General features: G+C 38.0%; 1 protein-coding gene across 2 annotated transcripts in view; it reads right to left on the bottom strand.

The window, feature by feature from the left end:
- Positions 1–22,785, bottom strand: part of LOC121733166 (pre-mRNA-processing-splicing factor 8) — a 44,418-nt gene extending 21,633 nt beyond the window's left edge. For both annotated transcript variants that reach the window (XM_042123336.1, XM_042123334.1), the window contains exons 1-29: positions 22,661–22,785; positions 22,365–22,574; positions 20,716–21,604; positions 20,319–20,569; positions 19,834–19,996; positions 18,934–19,151; positions 18,467–18,693; positions 18,036–18,180; positions 17,396–17,577; positions 16,967–17,173; positions 14,323–14,613; positions 13,882–14,074; positions 12,324–12,511; positions 11,559–11,797; positions 11,025–11,171; positions 10,671–10,821; positions 8,845–9,052; positions 8,373–8,578; positions 6,418–6,608; positions 5,813–5,948; positions 5,351–5,520; positions 4,897–5,044; positions 4,403–4,531; positions 3,995–4,155; positions 3,520–3,711; positions 2,627–2,821; positions 2,347–2,518; positions 857–970; positions 366–539 (exon numbers count right to left, since the gene is read on the bottom strand). In XM_042123336.1, coding sequence (XP_041979270.1) covers positions 366–539; positions 857–970; positions 2,347–2,518; positions 2,627–2,821; positions 3,520–3,711; positions 3,995–4,155; positions 4,403–4,531; positions 4,897–5,044; positions 5,351–5,520; positions 5,813–5,948; positions 6,418–6,608; positions 8,373–8,578; positions 8,845–9,052; positions 10,671–10,821; positions 11,025–11,171; positions 11,559–11,797; positions 12,324–12,511; positions 13,882–14,074; positions 14,323–14,613; positions 16,967–17,173; positions 17,396–17,577; positions 18,036–18,180; positions 18,467–18,693; positions 18,934–19,151; positions 19,834–19,996; positions 20,319–20,569; positions 20,716–21,604; positions 22,365–22,551 — 5,874 coding nt within the window. In that variant the 5' untranslated portion in view covers positions 22,552–22,574; positions 22,661–22,785. The remainder of the gene's footprint in view (positions 1–365; positions 540–856; positions 971–2,346; positions 2,519–2,626; positions 2,822–3,519; positions 3,712–3,994; positions 4,156–4,402; positions 4,532–4,896; positions 5,045–5,350; positions 5,521–5,812; positions 5,949–6,417; positions 6,609–8,372; positions 8,579–8,844; positions 9,053–10,670; positions 10,822–11,024; positions 11,172–11,558; positions 11,798–12,323; positions 12,512–13,881; positions 14,075–14,322; positions 14,614–16,966; positions 17,174–17,395; positions 17,578–18,035; positions 18,181–18,466; positions 18,694–18,933; positions 19,152–19,833; positions 19,997–20,318; positions 20,570–20,715; positions 21,605–22,364; positions 22,575–22,660) is intronic.
- Positions 22,786–24,431: the final 1,646 nt, after the last annotated feature.

Here is a 24,431-nt window from a genome sequence, read left to right as displayed (position 1 = left end):
AGTGTCATCCCTTTCAAATCAATCTAAGAAAAAAGGGATGACACTACGATGTTGCCACTTTTTAATTTCTTCACTTTCTTGACAGACTGTATACAGCAAGAAATTTTAAAATGTTAGTGTAATTTTTTATTTTATTTACAATACAGGCCTTTCAGTATTTGTGAGACACACCTTTTCTTAGGGCCTTGTTACACCGGCCGAGTAGAATGGCGAGACGGCCAATCAAATTATCTGTTTGCATTGTCTCAACCACAGATTTTTTTTTCCTGTTCTGAGGTCTCGACTCTCTAGGTGTTTAGTCTTTAGTCTCGGTAGGTGCAATCAGGCCCTTAGTTAGGGGGTTAGTCATCGGCTAGTAAACTTACAGTATAAGACGAGATAGTCTTCAGCCAGTCGTCGTACAGATTGAACAGCACCATCTGAGGCTCGGTGGCTTTGAGGATGAGGTCACCAAACTTCTCCACCTTGAGGCACGCCTGGAACGGCAGCTGCAGCTCCGAGCCCTTGATCACGATGTTCGGGAAGTCCAGCAAGTGCACCTGGAGATGTCAAATAATAAATTTTGTTAACATGACTGATAAACGAGCAGACAAAACCCAGATTCACATATCACATCAGGCTCAGTGCCAAAAACGTTATGTAAAATGCAATAAACATTATATTTTAACGGCATGTAGGGAAAAGTCAGGCTCTCAGTATTCAAACTCAGTAATGGTAAACGACTATATTTTAGCTCTGATTATAAAGTTGTGTTGCCAAATCAGTTGTGTTTTCCTTGTTTATTTTTTTTTAAGTCGAGTCGATAAGGCAATGTATTAGTTTAAGCAGTTGTATCTAGAGTAAATAGGCTAGTTACCTCAAGTGGATCCAACATTCCCTTTCTGGTGACAATAATCTGTTTAGGTTGTTCTTCAACAGGCAAGGATCGAATCAAAGCCGCAACTTCTTCGGCAGTTTTCCATTTGGCTAGCTAGAAAATAGAATTAGCATCGTAAATATTTGAACTAATTTATTATGTTGTAAAATCATTCGCAGGAGCAGTTAGAACAAAATAAAACACTTCTTCCTATGTAGTGTTTTATTTAACGCATCCTTAACTACTGGTCCGATTTGAAAAATTATTTCAGTGTTAGATAGCCTATTTATCGAGAAAGGCTATAAGCTATATTTTATCGCGCTAAGACTAATGGGAGCGAAGAAATAGTGGAAAATATGGAAAAACAAATGGGGGAAATTATTTGAAAGAGCTTATTTGAACGCGCTAATCTCAGGAACTTACTGGTCCGATTTGAACAATTCTTTCAGTGTTAGATAGCCCATTTATCGAGGAAGGCTATAGGCTATATTTTATCACGCTTAGACTAATAGGAGCGAAGAAATAGAGGAAAATGTGAAAAAAAAACGGGGGAAATTATTTGAAAGGGCTTATCTCACGAACTACTGGAGCAATTTTTCTGTTATTTGGCACAGATAAGAAGTAGACGTGAATGATTACAGGCTATTTTTTGTGAACTAATTTGTCTGTGAAATATCTAATTTACGCGGGCGAAGCTGCAGGGAACGTTATATTTCGCGTGGTCACGACTCACGCGTAAACGGCTGGAGCCATGTTGCTGAAATTTGGTATAAAGATACTTTGAGTCCCGAAAAAGAACATAGAATACATTTTGTCCTGGAAAAATGTACGGTTACTGCACAATATACTTTTATGATTTGCGCGTAAACTATTCAATTTATTTTGATCGAATTTGCTATGGAGATACTTCGATTCTCGGGAAAGGACAAGGAATACTACTTTTGTCCCGGAAAATGTGCGGTTCCCGCACAATAAACTTTTATGGTTATCGCCTAAACTATTTAATCTATTTTGATGATATTTGGTATGGCAATACTTTCAGTCTCGGGAAAGGACAAGGGATACTTTTTATCCCGCAAAATATACGGTTCCCGCACAATAAACTTTTATGATTCTCGCCTAAACTATTTAATATTTTGATGAAATTTGACATGTAGATTGGAGATACTAATTTGAATCTGGGATAAGGAATGTTTTTTGTCCCGGAAAATGTGCGGTTCCCACACAATATACTTTTCTGATTTGCGCGTAAACGCCTCAATACGGGAACAACTATAAACTAAAGTCCACGCGGACGAAGTCACGGGCAACAGCTAGTTTCGCATATAAGCACATTTATATTCATTCCATATTTACTCCTTATTCCATTTTTGATATCACAATTTAATCATGAAACATACACAAAACATTAAACACACTCAAAACTAAGAATGTATAGAGAAATCTATGACCAAGAAGGTCGTTGAAGTAATTTAAAATGTCGAACACACCTGCCCTAGACGCTTCTGTCCCGCCCACACGCTGGTGTGGATGATCTTGAGGAAGAGCTGGCCGGTGCGCGGGTTGAAGATGAAGATCGCACCGTTAATTGGCTTCGTCGTGAGATTGCCCTCAAACGTCTTGTGTATCGTCACTCGGTACACGTTCGTGTCGTCGACGAACCTGTATGAAGCAAGACGTAAGTTATGAAGTAAAAAAAAAAAAGGAATGAAAATTTACGTCGCTATTGGCTAATATGGATTGTCTTTACCCAAATATTATGTTACATACCAAATGATCTGATTAGAGAACAGCTCTCCGTAGTTCTGACTGGAGAGGTATGGCTCAGTCGGCTCTGAGGAGTAGAGCTGCAGCGCTTTACGTATGCGCTCGCGCAGCACGTACAGCGCGGGGTTGGCCTTCATGATCTTGGCCATCGCTTGCTGGATCAGCGGCTTGCAGCCCGGGAACCAGTTGCCGTAGGCACTGTAAATAAAAAAGTTGTAAAGTCAAGTTATTGGAGATGCTAGTGCTGTAACAATTTTTCAAGTCCCACGATTTCGAATCTCTATATTTTTTAAAATACAATGTTAGTATTATTAAACCATAAAAATAATACCAAACTGAAGTGAATTTTACGGCTGTATCAAGTGACCAAACTAAGTAGATAAATATTTGCCACATGCACCAAATCGAAATTTTGGAAGAGTTATATTACATAACTCTTCCAAAATTTCGATATTTGCGGGTGCTACAGATGCAGCATATCTGATCATGTTATTTCCAAGTTTGGTTAGGACAATGCAGGCTGATCACCTGATTGTCTGACAAGTAAAATGATCCATGCGTCGGATGGGCATGTACAAAAGTCGGTCCTGCGCCTGATCTCTCGCCGGTCGTGCCGGTCTTCCGTCCCACTGGGTTATGAGAGTAAAGGAATAGAGAGTGCTCTTGTGTACTGCGCACACACTTGGGCACTATAAAACTACTCCTGCGTACCTGGTCTGGTTTCAATGAAACCGGCCACCGTCACCGAAACCGGTGTGGGGAGTATTATTATATCTGATCGCGTGATAAATTCGCAACACACAAAAAACTTCGTAAGGCTGTCTTTTTTTATTTTAAATTTTATTAACTACGTAAAGTGGGAATGAGCTAAGAAGAAGGACTACTCAATTATTTACCTGTGCAAGTTATAAGCCAGATCAATAGCAATCAGCAGGCCGGTCGGCGACGGGTATATGGACATGTTGTCTGTGGTGTAGTCGAGGAACTTGGCGCGGGCGTAACGCTCGACGTCGTGGGAGTCGTAGTCGCCCCAACGCAGCTGGATGTCCAGCCAGTACTTCTGAGTCGTTGTGTTGTCCATTGTGTCTCTGTAGAGTAGAAGATAAACAATTTAATATGGTTGGCTATAATATGGCATGGTAAACTAGATATTTATAGTGGCTCCCACCAAGACGTGGAGCGGCCGTGTATTTTTAAGATAGTAATTTTAAATTACACTCAAGTAACAGCCAAGCAGCGTGGCAGCGCTATGCAAATAACTTCCGCATAGATTGTAATTAGTTGTAGTGTCACGGAATCCTTAACATCAAAAGCCCTGCGACTATTAAGAATATTTTACTTTAAAATTATAACTTGTTAGCAACAACGTACTTAGTATCAGCCAGTAGGGACGGCCGCGACACGTTCCACTTGTAAGCGGAGAAGAGAAGAATATCCGCGCATGACGAGTTCATCTTGTACGATTTACGCGGATGGATGGTCTCCTTTTGTACTGTCTCGATTTCCAGGGCGTCTAGTTCTTGATCAAACACCTAAAAAAAAAAGGCATTTTGAACTCAAAGACACTAATTTTTATTTACTATTGCTGTCACAGATATTACAAAATAAGAAATCACAACAAAAATGCTAGAAAAATTTTGGTATTACACGTAAGTTTGGCATTGAAAATCTTTGTTTGAATTTACTGGTGCTTGATTCAGAAATAAACTGACCGTAACGCCTTCAAACTGCTAGACAATTGTGGCGTAGTATTATGTTAATAATATTATCTATAATTACCTGACACAAGTCCATGACAATAGACTCATGAACTTTCTGCCACAAGTGAGCTCTGAAGATCTGGATGAGAGAGATCTTCAGCGTGGGGATTTTGCCGTGCATGAAAATACCCGTCAAGTCCAGTTGTACCTGGAAAAGTAGTTTTTATAGCAAAACATCATATTTACTTATTACATAATATTTGTTTTAAAATGAAGCTTCTTATTTAAACTTAAGATGCCTGTATTTGTGACTTTTCTAGTTTGAGACATTACATATTATTTTGTTCCCATATGCCCGTTATAATGGACGGCAAATATGCAAATACATATGCGATTATCAACATGCCGAGTGGTATTATTGGTAAATGATAGTTTTTGATTTGTTGATATGTCGATGGTTCTTTATGAAGGCTGCTGCGTTATCATGGTCATTTGTCATTGCTAACGTGAAGACCGGCCAAAGAAGAGTTTCTTCCTGATTGGGTGTTTCCCAATTACAGAAGCATGGCTTACCTGGAAACCGACGTATACATTGGCACGGTTGATGGTAGGTGACCACCAAAGTGTGAAACGACGATTGGGAATCTGGTTCAAACCGGATCGCTGGGCGTTAGTCAGCTTCTTGTATTTCATGGATTCTTCGAAACCTGACGCCTTCTCCCTGTAAAGGTGACATATTGCAAATCAATAAGTACCAATAAAATTAATGTTACTACGTGAATACTGAAAGTCATGTTATAAACAAATTATTATAAGCTGAAAAGCTGGAAGAATATTATAAGTTGTAAGACTACCCGAAACTCAGAAAAATTTAAGTGCGTCCTGGCTACAGCCTAGCCTTAGTGTAATTTCACATTAGTATGTCACAGCCACTAATGCATTGTCTAAAACTTGTCTCTGCAAGAATTTAATATAATATGACAAAGAGACAACTCTGCAATCTATAAAGATTGGAAAGTAAACTTACCAGAACAAACCCTCCCAAGTAGGGAAGTATGTGCCCTTGAACAGCGTGTGCTCGAGTATTCCTTCCACGCCGCCCAGGGCTTGTATCATGTCTGTGCGGTAGTTGTTCAGGTTCCACAGCTTGCCGTCGTGACGTTGATGAGTCCACCAGAAGGGGTTTTGTTTCAGAACCTATACAATAGATTTGGTTACTAATAAAAAAAATCTGTACAGTAAATAACTGTTATAAATGATTGCCGCGACGTCTTTGTAGTGTCGCAACGCGATTTATAGGAATTGAAAATCGAACTATATTAAGTACGAAAAAATAATCACGTTTTATTTCAAGAATTCCTAAAACCGACGTCTTTACGTGCCGATAAATTATGTTAAAGCATAAGATGAAATTAAATGTTTACTTTTTGCCATGTAAAAATCGTGAATTAGCCATTTTTCCATAACACGCTAAAAATGAATTATTTACCTGATATTGTTTGAATTCAGTACGAATACGCCATCCCTTGTCATATGCCAATGTATGTCTGTCTTTTTGGAACAGAGTATTGATTCTAGGGATACCTCTGTCCCAAGAGTCTTCTAGATCTTCTAGTGTAAGACGTCTGAAAGAAATAAACACAATATTGAACGTACGTGTGTGTGTGTGTGTGTGTGTGTAATTTATGTTATATAATATTTAACCGTCTGTTCAGTTCAGATCAGATAGCGTATTATCAGACGGCCGCGTCTCGCGATCGGCGAGTGTCGGCCGCCCCCAGAGCACATGAGCCTCTGGTTTCAGGACCCCTACGCGATTCATCATTTCTGATTACTTAAAGAGCATGTTATAATACTCTATAGAACGAACATTTAGAATTTATTTTCATCTAAGGCCGCACTAAATTTAACTACACCGGCAAGCACGCAAAATACATTTCAATGAAATTCTATGATTTACACATTACGCAGCAGCAAAACCTATACACAGCGGTAGTTCAGTTCTTATGGTTCATTATCTTCACATAACAACCTCACCTTTAGTCTTTGCTGTGTTAGCTACATGTATGTTAAAAGACGTTATCATTAGTTTACCTGTTCTGAGCATTAGCCTCCTGTCGCTTAAGCGCGTACTCGGCCCACACTCGCTGCGAGTCCACAAACTCGGCCTCCCACGGCTGTATGTAGCGGTACAGATTGGGAATTAGCTGGTCCTCGTCGTGAGACATACCTGACCGGAAGTGGGTTATACCCACGTCGGTTTGCTTCGACCAACGGAGATCGGACTAGAAAAAAAAACTCAATTTCATTACACTTTGTTGAGGGTATAAAATGTTAAACTATAATTTAACTACAAAGTAACACTTCATGATCTTTTTGAAGCAATTGAATAAGATTATATCTAATAAAGTAATGGCATGTATTTAAATCAATATCTGTATATTCCCTTTTCTCAATCAAAATATTTGAAAGTTTCACCAAAAATACTGACTTGCACACTAATTATGCACCCTAAATAATGCGAATTCAGCATACTATTTAAAGTTATTTGCGAAACTGTTTTACTGAACGAATAACTATTATTAAAATAGTATATCTAACAATTCCTTAGTTCAACAAACATACTACAACTTTTTAAAGGAAAACCATCACCTAAATTACTTTTAGGAACATTATTTATTCTAAATAAAACCCAATTTAATCTGTTATGTTCATATAATTAAGAACACATAAAAATCATCAAGTGCTAATTTAACATGGACTAAACTTTGGCATAGTGAATGGTAACTCAGTGGCTTCAATTACGAGTCGACGGAGCCCCGCGTACCTACATCTGGGTGGTTCACAAAAAATAACCACGATGGCTAAGGCGGGAGCGTAGCACAGCGTAGCTCCCGCCTTAGCCATCTAACCTAACCCAATCAAGTCGTATTGGGCCAACATTGCTATTAATTATTTAAGAATCATTAATAAATTTATTAACCCATACAATTACATTACAGTAGTGAATTTTGATAATTTTTATCAAGAAACCTTGAATTATATAGTTTTGGAATGATAAAATCTTTCACCATATCTCATCATAATTACCAAAAATCTTTGTCGCTAACACAGAAATACATCAAGATATCTCTGTGGTCGCTAAAGAGTAAAGAGCGAGCGCAAAGGAGTGAGTGCGGCGTTAGATGAGGAGGCCCCAACATATTTTTCAGTAAAACAGAGAAACAAAAAGAAAATAAAGTTAGGTTAAAAATATTTTAGTTGCACGATTTGTCAATTTGTAGACTTGTTTTGATAATAGAAATGGATTTTATTGTGGTGCACCTTTCGATATCGTTTTTAGAAATTCCGTTGTAAGATTGTCCAATTTAGAGTGCAAGTTAGCATTTTTGATAAACAATTTAAATTTTAGTTTTACAAATAATATACAAGGTGTAACAAAAATAAGTGATAATACTTTAGGGTGTGTATGTGTTCCTTATAGAGAGTTTACTGTGAAAGTAGCAGCGCTGAAAGACCAAATTTTTTTTTCACTTTTGTATGGGGAAACTCGTGACGTTCGGGCGCTTGCTCATACAAAAGTGAAAAAAATTTTTGGTCTTTCAGCGCTGCTACTTTCACAGTGAACTCTCTATAAGGGACACATACACACCTTAAAGTATTATCACTTGTTTTTGTTACACCCTGTATTTGATGTATGAACCATATTTTTGGTGTGAATTCGGTTATAAAGGTCGTCTCGTTTTGTATGATGTTTAAGTTTTTTTTGAAGGACATGTTCAATTGTTTTTTTTTGATCAGCATTAGTTTTTCTGGTATGCATTCAGTTAATTAGCGGAGTTAAGGTAGTGTGCTGAAAAATTATTCTGATGTGCATTTAATATTATCCCATAAGTAATTAATAAGTAATAACATATCAAATTTATTAAGATTTTATAAATCAAAATGTTTACTAATAAGTTTAGTAATAACATAGCATTCTACTGTAGTCTTCATGATTCATCTAATAGTATTTGTAAAGACACGAAAAGTTTATAGTTTCCTCTCACCTGTGGAATGAGCACATGGCCCATAGACAACATGCCGAGACCTCCCAGCTCTTTAGGCGTGTAGAACACGACGGGAGGGAAACGGGAAGGCATTTTGGAGTTGAGACCGATCTTGATACGAGTCTGGATTTTGTTCTCGCACTTGACGAGTAGGTCTAACAGCTCTTGAGTGTTCACCACAGCCTCACGGAAGTATGTCATTAAACCTAAATAATAACAAAGTATGGTCAAGTGTTTATATCATTTAAAAAATAAATCCATTGTGGATGATTTTTAAAGTATTATCTGAGCTGTTTTTTCTGAACACTGTCAATCAGTACAGTTTTGTGTGTTTCAGTACTTAGTACAGTTGTTGTACAGACAGAAAGCTTTGTTACAGCTTTTACTGAGATAAAATGTAATTTTAGTTCAAAAGACTCTACATTCTCTGACATTACATTCACCCTACAGACTCTAACATCAGTGCTCTTACCAATAAGCGCGGTATTCCATTTATTAACGATCTTGGTGAAGGTAGTCGAGCCGGACGCCATGAGGATCTGTCGTACGCGGTTATGGAAACGTGCTAGCGACTCGTCGTCGACGCGTAAGAAGCATTGCGCCGTCCTCTCCTTTGTCACTTCGTTTTGAAGGTTCCATACACCGTCACGATGAGAGAGCTCCTCGTGTTGACTACGGCACTAAAATGAAGGAAAAATATATGAATTGTTTACTACTTAAATAAGTACTGATTGGCTAATACGAGGGCTGCTATTTATGTATCCGGAATTAAAAAAAGAAACAAACATATATCATTTAATATGGTTTTATTGCTTTTCAAAATATTCGCCGCGATGACACACTTTTGCATACGCTGGAACGAATTTTCATAGCACTTTTTCCATTCTGATTGAGGTATCTCCAAAACGTGCATTTTGAACGCATCAACAGCCTCTTCGCGGCTCGAAAAACGTTGACCACGTACTTTGTTCTTCGCGTATGGAAATAAAAAGAAATCGTTAGGTGCCAAATCAGGGCTGTACGGCGGATGACCAGTCAATTCGATCTTTTGACCCTCCAAAAACTGAGTTGTTTCAGCTGAGGTGTGACAGCTAGCATTGTCGTGATGTAATATGATTCTGCGTTGTCGGTTGTCCTTTCTTATTTCTTCAAAGACTTCTGGTAAACAAATGGTCGTATACCATTCAGAATTAACCGTTTTACGATTCTCTAATGGCACTGTAGCCACATGTCCATTAATTCCAAAAAAACAGGCGACCATTTGCTTCAAAGTACTTTTTGCACGAGTAACTTTTGTTGGTTTCAGCTCATCTTGGAACACCCACACCGTTGACTGTTGTTTAGTTTCGGGGTCATATGCATAGATCCAAGATTCATCACCTGTGTAGATATTATAAACGGCTTTTGACGTACCACGGTTGTATTTTTTTATCATTTTTTTGCACCAATCGATACGAGCCCGTTTTTGATCGATTGTCAAGTTGTGCGGAATCCAACGCGAATGTATTTTTTTTACAGCCAAATGTTCGTGTAATATCTTATGTATGCTCGTCATACTTATGCCTAAGGACGCCTCTATCTCGCGATATGTAACATGACGATCACGCATTATTAGTTCTCGCACAGCATCTATATTTTGTGGGACAACAGCTGTTTCTGGGCGACCTTCTTTATTTTCATCCGTGAGCATAGACCGCCCACGATTAAACTCACTGTACCAGTGATAAACAGTGGTTTTTGATGGTGCTTCATCTCCAAAAGTTGCGGTGAGTTGAATAAAGCACTGTTGTTGATTTAGCCCACGCCGAAAATCGTAGTAAATCATTGCACGAAAATGTTCACGCGTTAAATCCATGGCAAATGAAGACACGCAATTTTCAAAATGACGCCACAATGGAAAAATAATTGACAGTCACATGAAACAAAATGTATTCTTCAACCAAAGAGTTCTATTTTCAAATGTTGTAATTACTTTTTAAATATTGTTCTTGAAAGTGGCCAGTTCCGGATACATAAATAGCAGCCCTCGTATATTGTTGTAGTTAATTGCAGTAGCAGTGAATGTCTGTGGACCAGACAGAAAAAAAGCTTGTCAGACCTAAATATGCAACCTTTTTTAGGGGCAAAAAAAGGAAGGAGATATTACCTACGCCAACGATTTAGAACTATAGTATGAAAATATTTTCGTGCGCGAATAAGACTAGTAGCAATAGGTGCAAAAACTATTTTTTTCGCACGAAAGGGAACCATGGATACGCGGTAATTGGACTTGTAAAGCTTTTTAATACTGGTACTTACTTTGGGTAAAATCCTGCATTCAAAACCAGCCATGTTGAACAGAAGATTTGGATTGTCCTTTGAGTAAACAGACACAAAGCTGTTCTCCCATTGTATGGTCGTCACAGATCTCGGCAGGCGATTCTTGATGTCCCAGAACACAGCGCGGCCCCTAAAAACAATTAAATTAACTAATCCTTAAAACATTGTGTTTTCGGTTTACACTGTTACACTTGCAATATAATATAAAACAAGGACATATTATTAAATAGGGTTTTATTTTTAAACTGACTGTTATAACGCTGATATGTATTCATATTTTGTATATTTGTTTTAAGTCCCTTTGTTTACACTGATTAGGTGGCTTTTACTTACAGATTAACGTCATGTTTCATGAGCCGCATGCGGGCATCGCGAGGCCAGCATTTCTTGTTGTTGTATCCTACAATGTTCTCGTTATTGGGGTCTGGATGTTCTGTCAGGTAGCGCTGGATCAACTCACGCGCCTCTTCTGCCGTGAACCTGTTGATATAGAGCACAGCAGTATAATATGGTAAATTTTATGTTACTTTTAATTTTGAAGCTAAGAATTACAACAGCTTATGTTACAAAACAATTTAAATGTTAGTTTTTAAACCGCAAGTTTATATTGAGCTGATTCAAGTATAGTTTTACAAACACATACGGTCTTACCACAAAAAACTAAACATCTGTTGAACAGATGTTTTGAGACCATTTTGTACTGAATTTTTCAAATCAAATGTTCAACAGGTGATTAATTCTTTTGTAGTAAGACCGTTAGTATTTATGACTAGTTTATCCAAAGTCTAGTAGTATTGTTACTTATTATCAAGTAACAAACACTTCCGGATAAGCTATTTATCACTTATATTTAAAAAACCAACTTACCTGAAGAAAACATGAATGCGATCCACGTAGCGACAATACAGTCGTATCGGATGAGCCGTCTCAGTCGGTGCGTCTCGGAACGCGAGGAAATCGTTGGGCAGCTGCGGCGGACCCGCCATTTCAGACGCGCGCGCCAAACCGAGCACCAGCAGATCCAGCACTAGACCGTAGTACTGTACCACGAAGGACGCGAACTGGAGACCACGGACTATACCGTACGAATTTGTGTGGTTCATGTCCTGAAAGATGTTTAACATAACTTTAGGATATATGTGAGCAGAACTCCATAATCTTATTATAGCTAATTTAATTTGGAACAGATCAGATAGCGTATTATCAGACGGCCGCGTCTCGCGATCGGCGAGTGTCGGCCGCCCCCAGAGCACATGAGCCTCTGGTTTCAGGACCCCTACGCGATTCATCATTTCTAGTTCATTTCCTAATTGATTACATCAGTTGATTGAATATTTGAAACTTTTGAACTATCTATGTAATGAACAACGACTAAGGGCCTGTTCACCACTTAACTTGACAGATCAAGTATGGAGAATCTATCAAAAAAGTTGTGAATAGCCTATTTGGCACTTTGGTGAAATAATCCCTAAGATGGGACTAATTTATTCATGTTACTTGTCCATCAAGTTTTCTAATATTCAAGACGAGACAGCAGCTATTACATGGTCAGTTTTATCTTAATCTTCGTTATTTTATAAGTCCCAATAATATTATGTTTTACTAAAAGCAACAACTAAGTAAACGCTTTACCTTGTAGTTGATAACGACGTTGTTCTTAGCCGTCATGTAGTCAGCAATATTGTGGTCCACTATAAGACGCAGCAGTCGGTTGAGCAGCGTCAAGTCTATCTTCTCATAGAGTTTCTCAAACTTGGACTCCAGGAGTACGTTACATTCGCCTTCACCGACCTCCCAAACGTCTTGTAAGTTGTTTATACCTGTAATAAATTTTTGTTAGTAGGGAAGTTAACCTTATTACAGGGAAGACACATTGCTCCATGGAGGCGCGTTGCATCATCGTTACGATGTTTAATACATCACTTTATTGTGACACATTAATTTACAGCGTTGTGGACTCACTTTTATATCTTGCCGAACTATTGAGTCTAGACCTGCAGGCGTAGCATGGTCACCATAGAAACGGTTTCTTTCTATGGAATAATAGACAAAGTGACAGTTAGACAATGGAAATCCGCCATTTTATCGATAAAATCTGTCAGTATGTCGATTTTTTCCCATGTCTACTGTTGTTATGCTAGACCTGCAGGGGTCACCAATTAGTTTCTTTTGCGACTTGCTTGCAAAAATGACTTTCGCGGTCCACACATTTTATAAAAAATATATTATATACAAAGTGGAGTCAATGAGAAACGTGACAATTTTTGTTGCTAATTACCTGCCTGCCTGAAGTGAAATTGGTGTAAGCTTGAAATTGACATTAAACGAAAATGCTTAGTTGGTGGTCCGCACACAATCCGGATGCGGAATGCGGTCCTCCATTTGGTGACCCCTGGTTTAGACTCTAGGGCTGGTATAAATAGTCAGTACCCAAGATGCATCTCGGTCTCAAGACACGGTTCAGGCTCTGTGATTGGTTGGCTGTCAAAATTTTGACAAATCACAGAGCCGATCCGCGTCTTGAGACCGGGTCGCATCTTAAGTACTGACTATTTATACCAGCCTAGACCTTTATATATTGGGTCATGATGGACAATATCGAACATGTACGACGTCTAAGATCGCCACGATCGGCGTCGATTGTTCGTAGTGTAGGTATCAGTACTATTATTAGTGTTGGTAAGCACCGCTTTTGCGTTCTGTGATTGTCCATCAGCATGTGGAGGTAGTGTAAAACAAAGCTTGCAAAACATTATTATTATTACCTACAGGATCGTGAACTTTGGAAAGAAAGAGGGGAGGCCTTTGCCCAGCAGTAGGACACTGCACTGTAGGTTGCAAAACATAAAAATATAAATAATAAAATATACTAATTTCATACTCGAATCTTCCTTCTTCGTTCGAAGAAATTGCAAATCAACCAAAGTGAGGTTTGCAACAAGGGGATGAAACTTTCATCTGATCTCCTTAGCCACAACACACACTATGGGCAATTGCATATTCCACTTTTTATCTTCTTCCCTACACACTTGTATATAAACAAAGTTCCTTCTTTGGTTTTACTCACCTATTAAATATTTAATTTACAATGAAGGAAACAACATAACCATATCTCAATAACTCCCTTAGCTATTTTGACCTTATTTCCATCCTGTCAAATATAGATTTTCAGACCTAGTAATGAACATACCTTGACACCACTTATACACGAGTAGCGGCGAGGGCTCCGTGTCAGCGGGCTTCACCCACGGCGGCAGCAGGCGGCGCTTGTCGGCTTCATACCAAAGGTATTGGTCGAGGTAAGCGTCAGTGATCTTCTCTAGCGGTTCCACGTCGTATACTGGTACCAGATGTGAGTAGAGGTCCATGAATTCTATACCCACCTGTAGACAGTTACAAAATTATTTTTAAAGGAAACAGGGTTATAGTATAGCATGTTTCACTCATTAATGCCTAAATACGTCAGCAGATGATAAAAATATAAAATTAGACATTCCATCATCGTGTATGTTTTTATTTAATATTCTAGCATTAGTAAGAAATAAAGCATTCATGATAGTTAAATAGTTTCTTAGAAAAATCGCGAGTTTCTTAATAATTAAAAAATATTTAGAAGAATTACAAGAATTACCTCTCTAAAAGTCCTCTGCGTGAGCAAATGACGCTTGATTCTTGACAGTGCTTCATGAGGATTATCGTACGCCTGTTCTATGAGTCCCAACTCCTCTCTCTGACTTTGGTTCAACCTTGACTTCACACTGTAGGCCTCTTTTAATCTCTCCAGGGCGAGAATGAGCAGTTTCGTGTCGTGTTTGTATGAGAGAGGCGGGAATGGGATCGGAGCGAACCTTCTAGACTCCAGCCAATGCACTGTTGTGGTGTAGATGGCCACAGCTTCTTCGGGCGAAATGTAGGGACCATCCTAAAAAGAAATACAATGTATTGACTCGTAAGATGAATGATGTTAAAGTATGCACTCTGGGAGTACGGTCTCTGGCATGAGGAAAGGACCGATCTGTTAAACAGCCTCCAATGTGTCTCTGGAGTCGTATATTACGATGACCCCGTAGGCAGTGCAAAGAATTTCCGTGCTTTTAAACGTTTTTGTCATAAATACTATTGGAAACAATCGAACACAAGTTTGCCATTATAAATAAATGTCATTATTTGTTTATGAAGTAGGCATATTGTATTAAGGGCGGATTCGACCAAACTGGAGTAAAATTTTACTTGAGTATAACTGTCTCCTAATCTAAGAGTAAGCTGGTTTTGCGTTTTTCCAACTTCTAATCCAAGAATGAGGTAATTACACGGGAGTAAATATTTACACGGGCTATTTTGGTGGAGTAAATATTAAACTGAGAATAGTTGCACAACAGGGTGTCAACTGTCACGGTCGGTGTCATTGTGAACTATAATCGACATTTTATTTCATACTCTTTGAGTAACTTGGTAAAATGCAAACAATAATATCCTAGAGTAAATTAAAGGAGTAAAATTATTCTCATGATAGTTACACTCGTGTAACTTCAAGATTTTTTTTCCGTGGTGCTTCCCCCTCATTACAATTTGGCTGTCGCCCGCTTTGCTTGGGGAGGGAAATTGGATATCTCCTACTCCTCCTACATTTCTTCTGATTAATTTCGTTGCGGGTCCCAAGGCAGATTTAGCTTGTCCCTTGGGCATCCCTGAGATCATATCAAAGGGTTTTCGTGGTTGGTTACCACTGTTGATCCTGGCGACAAGCAAATGGCAGAAAATTTTTTTTTTTTAGTTAATACATGTTCTTCATTGATATGAAATCAATTACGTAATAATAAATGAAACAACTTTTTTTTTGACAATATTACGTGGATTTCTAGTTTTTTGTTCAAGTTAAAAAATAATTATAAACAAAGTATGAAATTTTTTAAAAATTTTATGGCGTGATCTTGTTAAGTATGTTTATAGCAAGGGCTCCACGAAGTGAAAAATTTTACGAAAATTATTTAAACGTTTTCTTTAAAGTACAATGAGGACGGAAGTTCGAAAAAATTTCGTTAGTTAACATTTGTCTAATTTGTTGAAAAATTAACTTTAAGTTAAATTCCCAACGGAAGCAAATTCTTTGAAGTGTTCGGAATACACCATAAGTTTTTGAAATTTTTAAATTAATATTTAATACCTTTAAAAAAATAATCAGTGTGACGTGCTCGGCTTTCGCCACGCGCGCTACCTAAAAATGCCGCGCGGAGGCTTACTTTCAGTGTTAAATTAAAATTATAAATAATAGAGATAGAATTCCGGGAGTTGGGATTTTTGTATCGAAATTTCCTCTTCTTTAAGAATCTTTTTTTTAAATTTCTTAAATGTTAATAGTTTCGGAGTTTTTACCAAAAAACATAATACCTTTTTTTTGCAACCTAATTTGCTTATAACTTTTGTAATTTTTTGTGTGCTAATACACGCTTCCGATACATTTTTCTAGACGTCTTCCCGAATCTAATGAGCTATCGCACGTATATTTATGACCCTTATCTCTATATTTCGCCATTCTCAACTTATCGCTTAGACTACAGTGTCTAAGCTGTAAAACAAGGCACAAAACGTCATATATTTTGATAAGATTTTGTGTCTTGTTGAGTCTTGTGTGAATCATAGGACTTAAGAATTCATAGGAACGAAAACAGTTCTCGGCGTTTCCGAATCATAATTTCAGACTGCAAAGTCACTACAAAACAAAAGTACTAAAGTATAGTTCTTGCAATCTACGAGCGCGCGTAGCCTTTATTTGTAGTTGGAAATACGAATAGAGATTTTCGTTAGTGTGCGTACCTAACGGAGCAGTCAGTAGGGAGCGAGCCATGTACGCGTGTATAGATATGGTCACCAACACAACTAAGGGCGCCGCGCGCTCATATATTGCAAGAACTATAACAATAACATTATAAAAAATAATAATGATAAAATACGTTTATTTCAGGTAAAATATAACCCATAGAAAAATTCTTAAACTAGCAGGAAATAAATGTTATTAATTTTAATATTTGCCACCCTCTGGTGCACCAGATACATGCACGTGTGCATGGACCCAGTGCTTCAGGAGGGGGCTGTCCAGCTTATCACTGAGTATTTTCAGGATTATGTTGGGGCTGCCGCGCGTTCGGAACATCAGCGACGCAATGCAACGTCGCAACACGGTGTGAAAACCGTCAGTTCGTGCGTGCGCATACATCGCCGATGCACTATGCCATTGCGGAAGCCCCACCAACACCCTGAACGCCTATTATGCCTACCTTTAGATAGTTATGCTGCCTCTCCTGCTCAGCCTTTAGGTACAGTCGAGTGAGACGTCCCAGATTCTTCTTACACACAGTCTTGTCTACAGTCGCACCGCGTCGTATACGCTCACGGTTGTAGTGAGCGGTATTCGTCCACCAATCCGCCTTCATCTTCACGTAACGGAGGATCATGTTCTCAATGGGTGTTGGTAGACCTGGCACCTATAACCAATGAGCGGCTTTAGTATTTTATACAAGTTTTATGACATGTCTTCACCTTGAACGCCTTGATTATTTGTATGTAAAACGCAACGGCAGCGCTGCGTCAATGCAACGCGCCGTGTGGACTGGCTCTAACATTGACTTGACATAAGCCGACCAAACGACGTAGGTCTGTCAACTGCCTAGGAATCAATTTCCTCGGGTATACTATTTAATTTATACCTTCCACGGAATATTCGCCTTCCAGCACCTCCAGGCCTCAGATAGATGTTGCAGGATAGTCCTCGCCTTGTTCTGCTTGATACCTTCAGGCATCATGTCGACGATGTCGTGCATGACGGACGCGCGTAGCTCAAGGTCGAAGTGGGACTCCACGCGCTGCTTGGTCACGGTCTTTGCCACACCTGTTAAAAAACATATTTTTTTAACAGGAAATAACAACTTGTTATTACAGTTTTGTACTGGAACATTTTAATAATAATAACAATAATAAAAAACAAAAATAAAACAACATGTGATATTTTAAGACAAATTATAAGAGTGTCTTCATATTTTGACAAATGAAACAATGGTATAAGAAATGTTCTAATGCATAATATAAAAGTGTAAATCATTAAAAACTATACTGGACCCCAAAAAAGGAACTGAGAGTTGAGACTTATGAACACCAGTGTAGAATTCTATAAATTGAGGGCATTCATTAAAAAATCTACAAAATTATGAAATTTTGTAGACTTTCTTAATGATTTTCCTTACCTATATAATACCTAAATATTGAAATATATGTAAAAATTAATTCGTTTTTACTTTTTAATTAGTACTATACAGTAGACTAGTAGCATATGTCTTAAATTGTACTGACCTTTAGAATGTCGTCCCTCAAACTGTCTGGACAGTAGATTGCCGAGCCAGCGCTCCAGCAACGGTGTGATGCCACGCATGAAGAACTGCCATACACGCCAGCCAGGAGCCCAGAAACCACAACCTGGGCCTTTGGATACTGGACCCTGAAATAATTATTACATTAGAGGTTATTAGGAAAAATAAACGTAAATATGCCAATGAAAAATCCCTTTTCATTGTGCATTTTCGATCTTTTTGGGTGCTGTGGGCTGCTGCTTGGGGATTGATGGGTTAAGTGTTTATTTAGGCCCCCTTGGTAGTGTACAGTATGATTTAAATTCTAATGTCCACCAACCACTTTCATACAACATAATATTATGGAAGACGAGAAGATTGTAGTTGTGAGTATTTCAATATAAATTTGTAAAAACTGTAATGAAAACTACAAACCGTATTAAATCTGTAGTAGATCAGATGTTTCAGATCCTTGCACATACGGATTTGTCTCATCAGCTTGTACTTGTATCTGTACATGCCCGTCAGTTGGCCGACATGGGCGAATATGTATTGCAGACCGTCGGCCAGTTGGAACGAGTCTACGTTGTTCAGTCGGTACTGTACGTGCGAGTCCACAATGAGTTTGGTCAAACGCAGGATCTCACGACATAAATGGAATGCTAGAAAGAAAATTAAGCTGTCAAAGAATAATACAAATACAACTACTGGGATAAAGCCCTGTTGGTGTTATAATGATTTGTACACACCATCATTAATCATTAGAAAACACCATGGGCATTGTATTAAGATAATATTTTGTTGTAGATATTCAGAAAATCAGAATCCTACAATACAAAAAATAGTGTTCAGGATTCTACCATATTATAAGAAATATAAGCATGACATATTCTTAGACTTACCATTACCAAATCGCGACTTCTTACGCTCTTTGGTAGTCAAGGTCTTTACAGGTTTCAGATTGAAGTTATAATCCAAATGCAGGTAGTTGAGATTTTTACGATGAATCAGTAAGTTGAGCATGTTGTATCCCTGCCTGCACACTTGCAGACCAGCTTCTACCCAATCAAGAGTGGTGGTTTGGAAGAACTTGGTTGATTTGAATGAACGGAATAGATACCTGGAAAAGAATATCAAAATGTCATGTACTCTGCTTGTTTGTATTTCTAGTAGTTGACCAATATGTTTCACTACATGTCTCTTTGAGATTTGCAATAGGCATGATGACTATTTTTTTTTCTTATCGGTAATTGAAAGACACTCAAAAAATAGAAACATCGTTAAAAGAATGACTCTGATAGCTTAAAAATTCACCAAGATATGACAATTCAAATATCTCATAAAAAAGACCTGCCCAAAACGCTCCATACAAAGTGCTACGAAAGTATGACGTCAGTCTTTCGTAGTTTGTACGCATCGGGAGACAACTTTGTACGACAGGTATATTAAATATTGCGTTTATGAAAGTGGTTTCATAACAAAAGTTGCTTTTAATTGCATAAGTTATCGAATTATATACAAATATTAAGAAATTTAATTGAAAAAAAATTCGACTTGAATATCCAACTTTGAAGGCGCATAACAAAAAAAATACAAATGCTATCAAGCTGAAATTTTGGGAACACTTATTTTTTACCGTGATTTCTTTATTTTATTAATAAAATTCGCTAATCTTTGACCTTGTCATCATCCCTTTTATGGCAATGGGTCAGTGTGCGAATGTCAATGTGCTTGATGGTCATACATAAATATATTTAAATCAGAATATAGTTAAATAGTAAGTTATACAAAAATATTCTTACCTCTTCTTCTGTGGCTTAGGTGGTCTATGTTTCAGCGCATTGAGTACATAATACTTCAGCAGCTTTTGGTATGACACCCTGACTTTCACAGGTTGTCCGGGTGGACAGTGCTCTTTGTACCAGGTCTTCACGAGAGGCACGTCGATAGCACGACGACAACGACCTGTGTAAACACAAATTAGTATAACTGTGTGTGAAAAACTATTTTAAAACATTAAAAATTCGTTTTTATGAAACTATGTCATACTCAATCTTTTTTGACTACTTGCGCCAATTCAAGTTAAAGTTTAATCCTGTTTTTAAATATATTTCCGAGAGAAATAAAATTAAATATAAGATTAAATAAAAATAACAATATTTAAGCCATAACTCTTACCATCTGGCAAAAGTGGGCCTAACTTTACTGATATCTAAAATGACATTGACCTAGTATAATTTCTTCTAGTGAATCTTGATTACTGTGTAAACAATGAAAAAATGAATACCTGATCTCATGTTAAAAGGTCGAGGCGCCCATAGAAGAGCTATTCCATTAGCTGTGTTATCGGTATACAAGGCAGTCTCCTGTAAGAATGGTGTAACTTCTTCCGGAAGCAAGAAGTCTTCCTCCTCTGGGACAGGCTCAAGAGATTTGACTGAGTGTCTGTGTGATATAGGATTGATGAGAGGATCAAAATAGAATGCTGGCAAATCTGGATCTTCAGTTTTGATATATACTACATTTGGAGTGTGATACCTGAAATATAAAACTAATATTAATATAATATTATCATGGGGAAAGATTGTGCTACTTTTTATCCTGAAAAAATACAATATTTCAGTACATAAATCCTTATTAATAATAAATGTATTGCATATCATGAGCAAAAAAAAAAAACTTACCATGACAACTGCACAAAATGTGGCAAGTTATTGTATAAGTATGGGAAAGCGATCCTATACTCAGTCCTAATTGGTTGACGGATAATAATTTTATTAATATCATTGAACTCATTCCAATCTTCATCACCAGCTGAGTTATCTTTAACTAGCGGCTCAAACTTTGGTCCTCCAGGTATTGCCATGTTCAAGGCCTTAGCAGTGAAGAAGCTTTTAGAGTCGAAAAGATAGAAATAGTTGTCATCTACAAGATCTGTCAATAGTTGGTTGGCGAGTCTGTACAATGTTGCAATCTGTGGCAGACTCAAGTTCCACTTTCTGTATGTAGATCCGTTCACATGTTTTGTACCTAAGAGAGGTTTATGATCATAAAACCAGGATGCGACTGCCCCATCTTCTTCTGGATCTAGTTCAATTTGAATGGGTTCGAGGGGTTCAACGTCTAGAATGTTGTCAGCATAATCAAGTGGAGGTTCTTCATCATCGAAGGGAGGGAATCTCATACGCTTGAAATGGCGACGATCTCTCTTCTCCCTCCTCATCATGATCCACATGGTACCCCATTGGGCTATGTACACTGGTTCTATGACCCATGGAATTTCATTCACAAATGTGATTGCTCCAGTGATGTGGTACAGAACCTTGACATCCCTGATCTGTTCCCAGGGCATTGGCATGTTCTCCAGGAGTTTCATCACAGCATGAGGCATGTACTTCAAAGCACCAAGATAAACTCTCTTGTCGTGCCTGTATTTACGGCTTGTCATATCACCATGGTCTCGGATGATCTTGCGAATGTGCTCAGGTGGCATATCCTCCTTTTGGGCATCCACAAATCCAAATTTGCGTTTTTCGGCGAAACGCTTCGACTGGAGTTGAAGCCATTTTTGAGCTGGGAATGAAGTGTTTATTATTTCATGACAATAATAAAGTGTTTATTATTTCATGACAATAATAAAGTGGTATAAAGAAACAGAAAAACTGAATTACTTAAATAATAATCATGTATGCAACAACAGCATTTTTCATTAATGCTTGAATGAAAAATTATATCAGTTGCAAATACTATACCCAACTGGAAATAATTTCAGTTGTATACTTGGAACTAAAACCTTGGATGTAGTATTTGGGCCTTTTCATATTTTAATTTATAGAAACAGACTGGCAAAATGTACATATGATGCAAGAAGGTACATAAAGGCTTATTGGAGACGAAAGAATGGAATGTGCCGAAAGAAACTAATTTTAGAATTCTTTATAATATAATATTTTTTTAAATTTCATAATATGAAATCCTATGAAAATCGGTCGAATCTGGCAGGACCCCAGAAGGCCTTCTGGGAATTCGATTTGTTCAGTTCGGCTCAGTGTGCATTCACCCTAAAGGTGTCTCGAATCGAATTTCCAGAAGGGCTTACTGGGGTCCTGCCAGATTCGACCAATTCGACGCGGGCGAGGTTTCATAGGATTTCATATAAAGAATTCTAAACTTCGTTTCTTTCGGCTCGTTCCATTCTTTCGGCTCTGATAAGTGTGCGTTCACCTTAAGGCATAAAAAAGCCTCTTATGGTGTTCGTATGAAAGTGCACAATCTAGAAAACAATATCAAATATCGGTTTATGTCCAGTTATGGTTAGTTTTAGATGAATTACCTTTTTCCTTGATCTTTTCTTCGGGTATGTGGTGCGATTTGGGCGGTTGAGCCGGCGGAATCGGAGGCGCCGCCGCCGCGGCTGCGGCGTGAGCCTGCAATGCCGCCTGTTGTGCTGCGGCCAGTTGCTGCTGGGCCATCATCGTGGCCCAGGGGTTTGGCCCCAGCAGGTAAGGCGGCAGCGACATGGCTGCCTTTTGCCTCTGCTTCTCTATAAACGAAAACGCGTGGCTTACACAATAAAAGTAAAAAAATACCGGTAATAACTATTTCAGTTTGTCAATATACTCAACTCACTTTTATAACACTGTAATTATTTGCACAACATCGGAAAAAATAGTATATTTCTTTTGGTTAGAAAACATAAAAACACGCAGTTTGCGATGAGCATCCAGCGGCCATTTGCTTTTTTATTTTTTTTTCATTACCACAGATAATATTTTCATTACAGCCAGGGTTGCCAGATTGGGCGACAAGTAGCCAATTGGGCTATTTTGCGGTCCTCCGCGGCTACAAAAAATTTGGAATGGCGACTTATCGCCTGTTGGGCGACACGGTTTTTTACTTATCGCCTATTGGGCTACTGCCTACTATTGTATTTTCGTGAACGCGGCCATAATATCAACGAACGCAGCGATGCGTTGTCTATGCGCGGCCACTTTCACTCATAATCTGTGGTTCGCCGCGTGGGTGGCTGTTGAATATCATTCTGTTCAGGAGCAGAGAGAGCTCCGGTAGGAGTGTTAGTGTTCTGTGAGAGAGAGGCAGTAGATATCATAGATAATCTATACTAATATTATAAATGCGAAAGTATCTCTGTCTGTCTGTCTGTTTCGCTTTCACGCCAAAACTACCGAACCGATTGTAATGACATTTTGTATACAGATAGTCTTAAGCCTGAGAAAGGACATAGGCTACTTTTTTACTGGAAAAAAGGGTTGTAAGAGGGTGAAAATACGAAAATTTGTTCAAATTAAGTTAGTTCCAAAAATTCATACTAGATGGCGCCTTACGTCTCTTACATCGCGCTAACGCTTGCCCAACATCTTTCTATAAGAGGTGGTATCATCGTGAATTTGAGTTTCGATTTTTTTCGATTGTTATTTCTTTTTTACATTATTTAATAAGTCAGTACTTTATATTATATTATATATACAGTGACGTAACCTTAAACCTATCAATGATAAATAGTTTATGGGTAAAGTTGTGTAATTGGAGGGTTTAAAGCTTTAAAATTTGGCATAATATATTATAAAGTTTAATTTAAAAAAATGAAATATTATGTGCACACTGCACAGCTGTTTTGATTTAAGGGGTACCAGGGTTTTTTTTTATAAAAGCTTTTGACACCAATTTTGTTGACATCGCGCGCTATAAACTGAAGTCCACGCGGACGAAGTCGCGGGCAACAGCTAGTACATAATATATATACTAGTAGATATGTTGGATCGTAATTTGCTCGACACCATCCAACTTTTTGCAGCAGATGACGATTAATATGCATAAAACATTTTTTATTTGTAAATACATAATTTTAAAATAAATACTATGAATTATTATAGATTTTCATTGCTAAATGTCACTTTTATAGTTGGGAAAAAAACCCCAAAAAATAAAAACAACTCGTTACCACTAATGCAAATTTACAAGTAAGTATCCAATTAAACCAAGAATCTTATGTTATATTATATAAGCTTCTTGAATTAAACGAAGCAAGTCTCCTTAAAATATTGATAAAATTACATGTAAATACATAACTCTAATGTAATAGAACAGTAGCAAATAATATTATTCATACGTTTTATTGACATTACGTTTAATTACCGTGTTTCTTTTTTATTGGGTTACTTTGGGCTATCTTTTTATCGCGAAGTGGCGATTTGATCGGTCTTTGATCTGGCAACCCTGATTACAGCTACGAATGGAGCCGTGGCGCGCCGCGCGGTGGCGGTTCGGTTCGCTCGAGTTTTTACTTTTTGCGCATTGTCTATGACGTAGACTTAGTCTATGACATTATACCTAGTATATAATATGCTATGATATATACATAGATTAAGGAGATGGCTTC

The sequence above is a fragment of the Aricia agestis genome, chromosome 13, assembly GCF_905147365.1.
Source record: "Aricia agestis chromosome 13, ilAriAges1.1, whole genome shotgun sequence".
NCBI classification, from domain to species: Eukaryota; Metazoa; Arthropoda; class Insecta; order Lepidoptera; family Lycaenidae; genus Aricia; species Aricia agestis.
The sequence above is the reverse complement of the archived record's forward strand: the minus strand, read 5'-3'. Positions and strand labels throughout refer to the sequence as shown.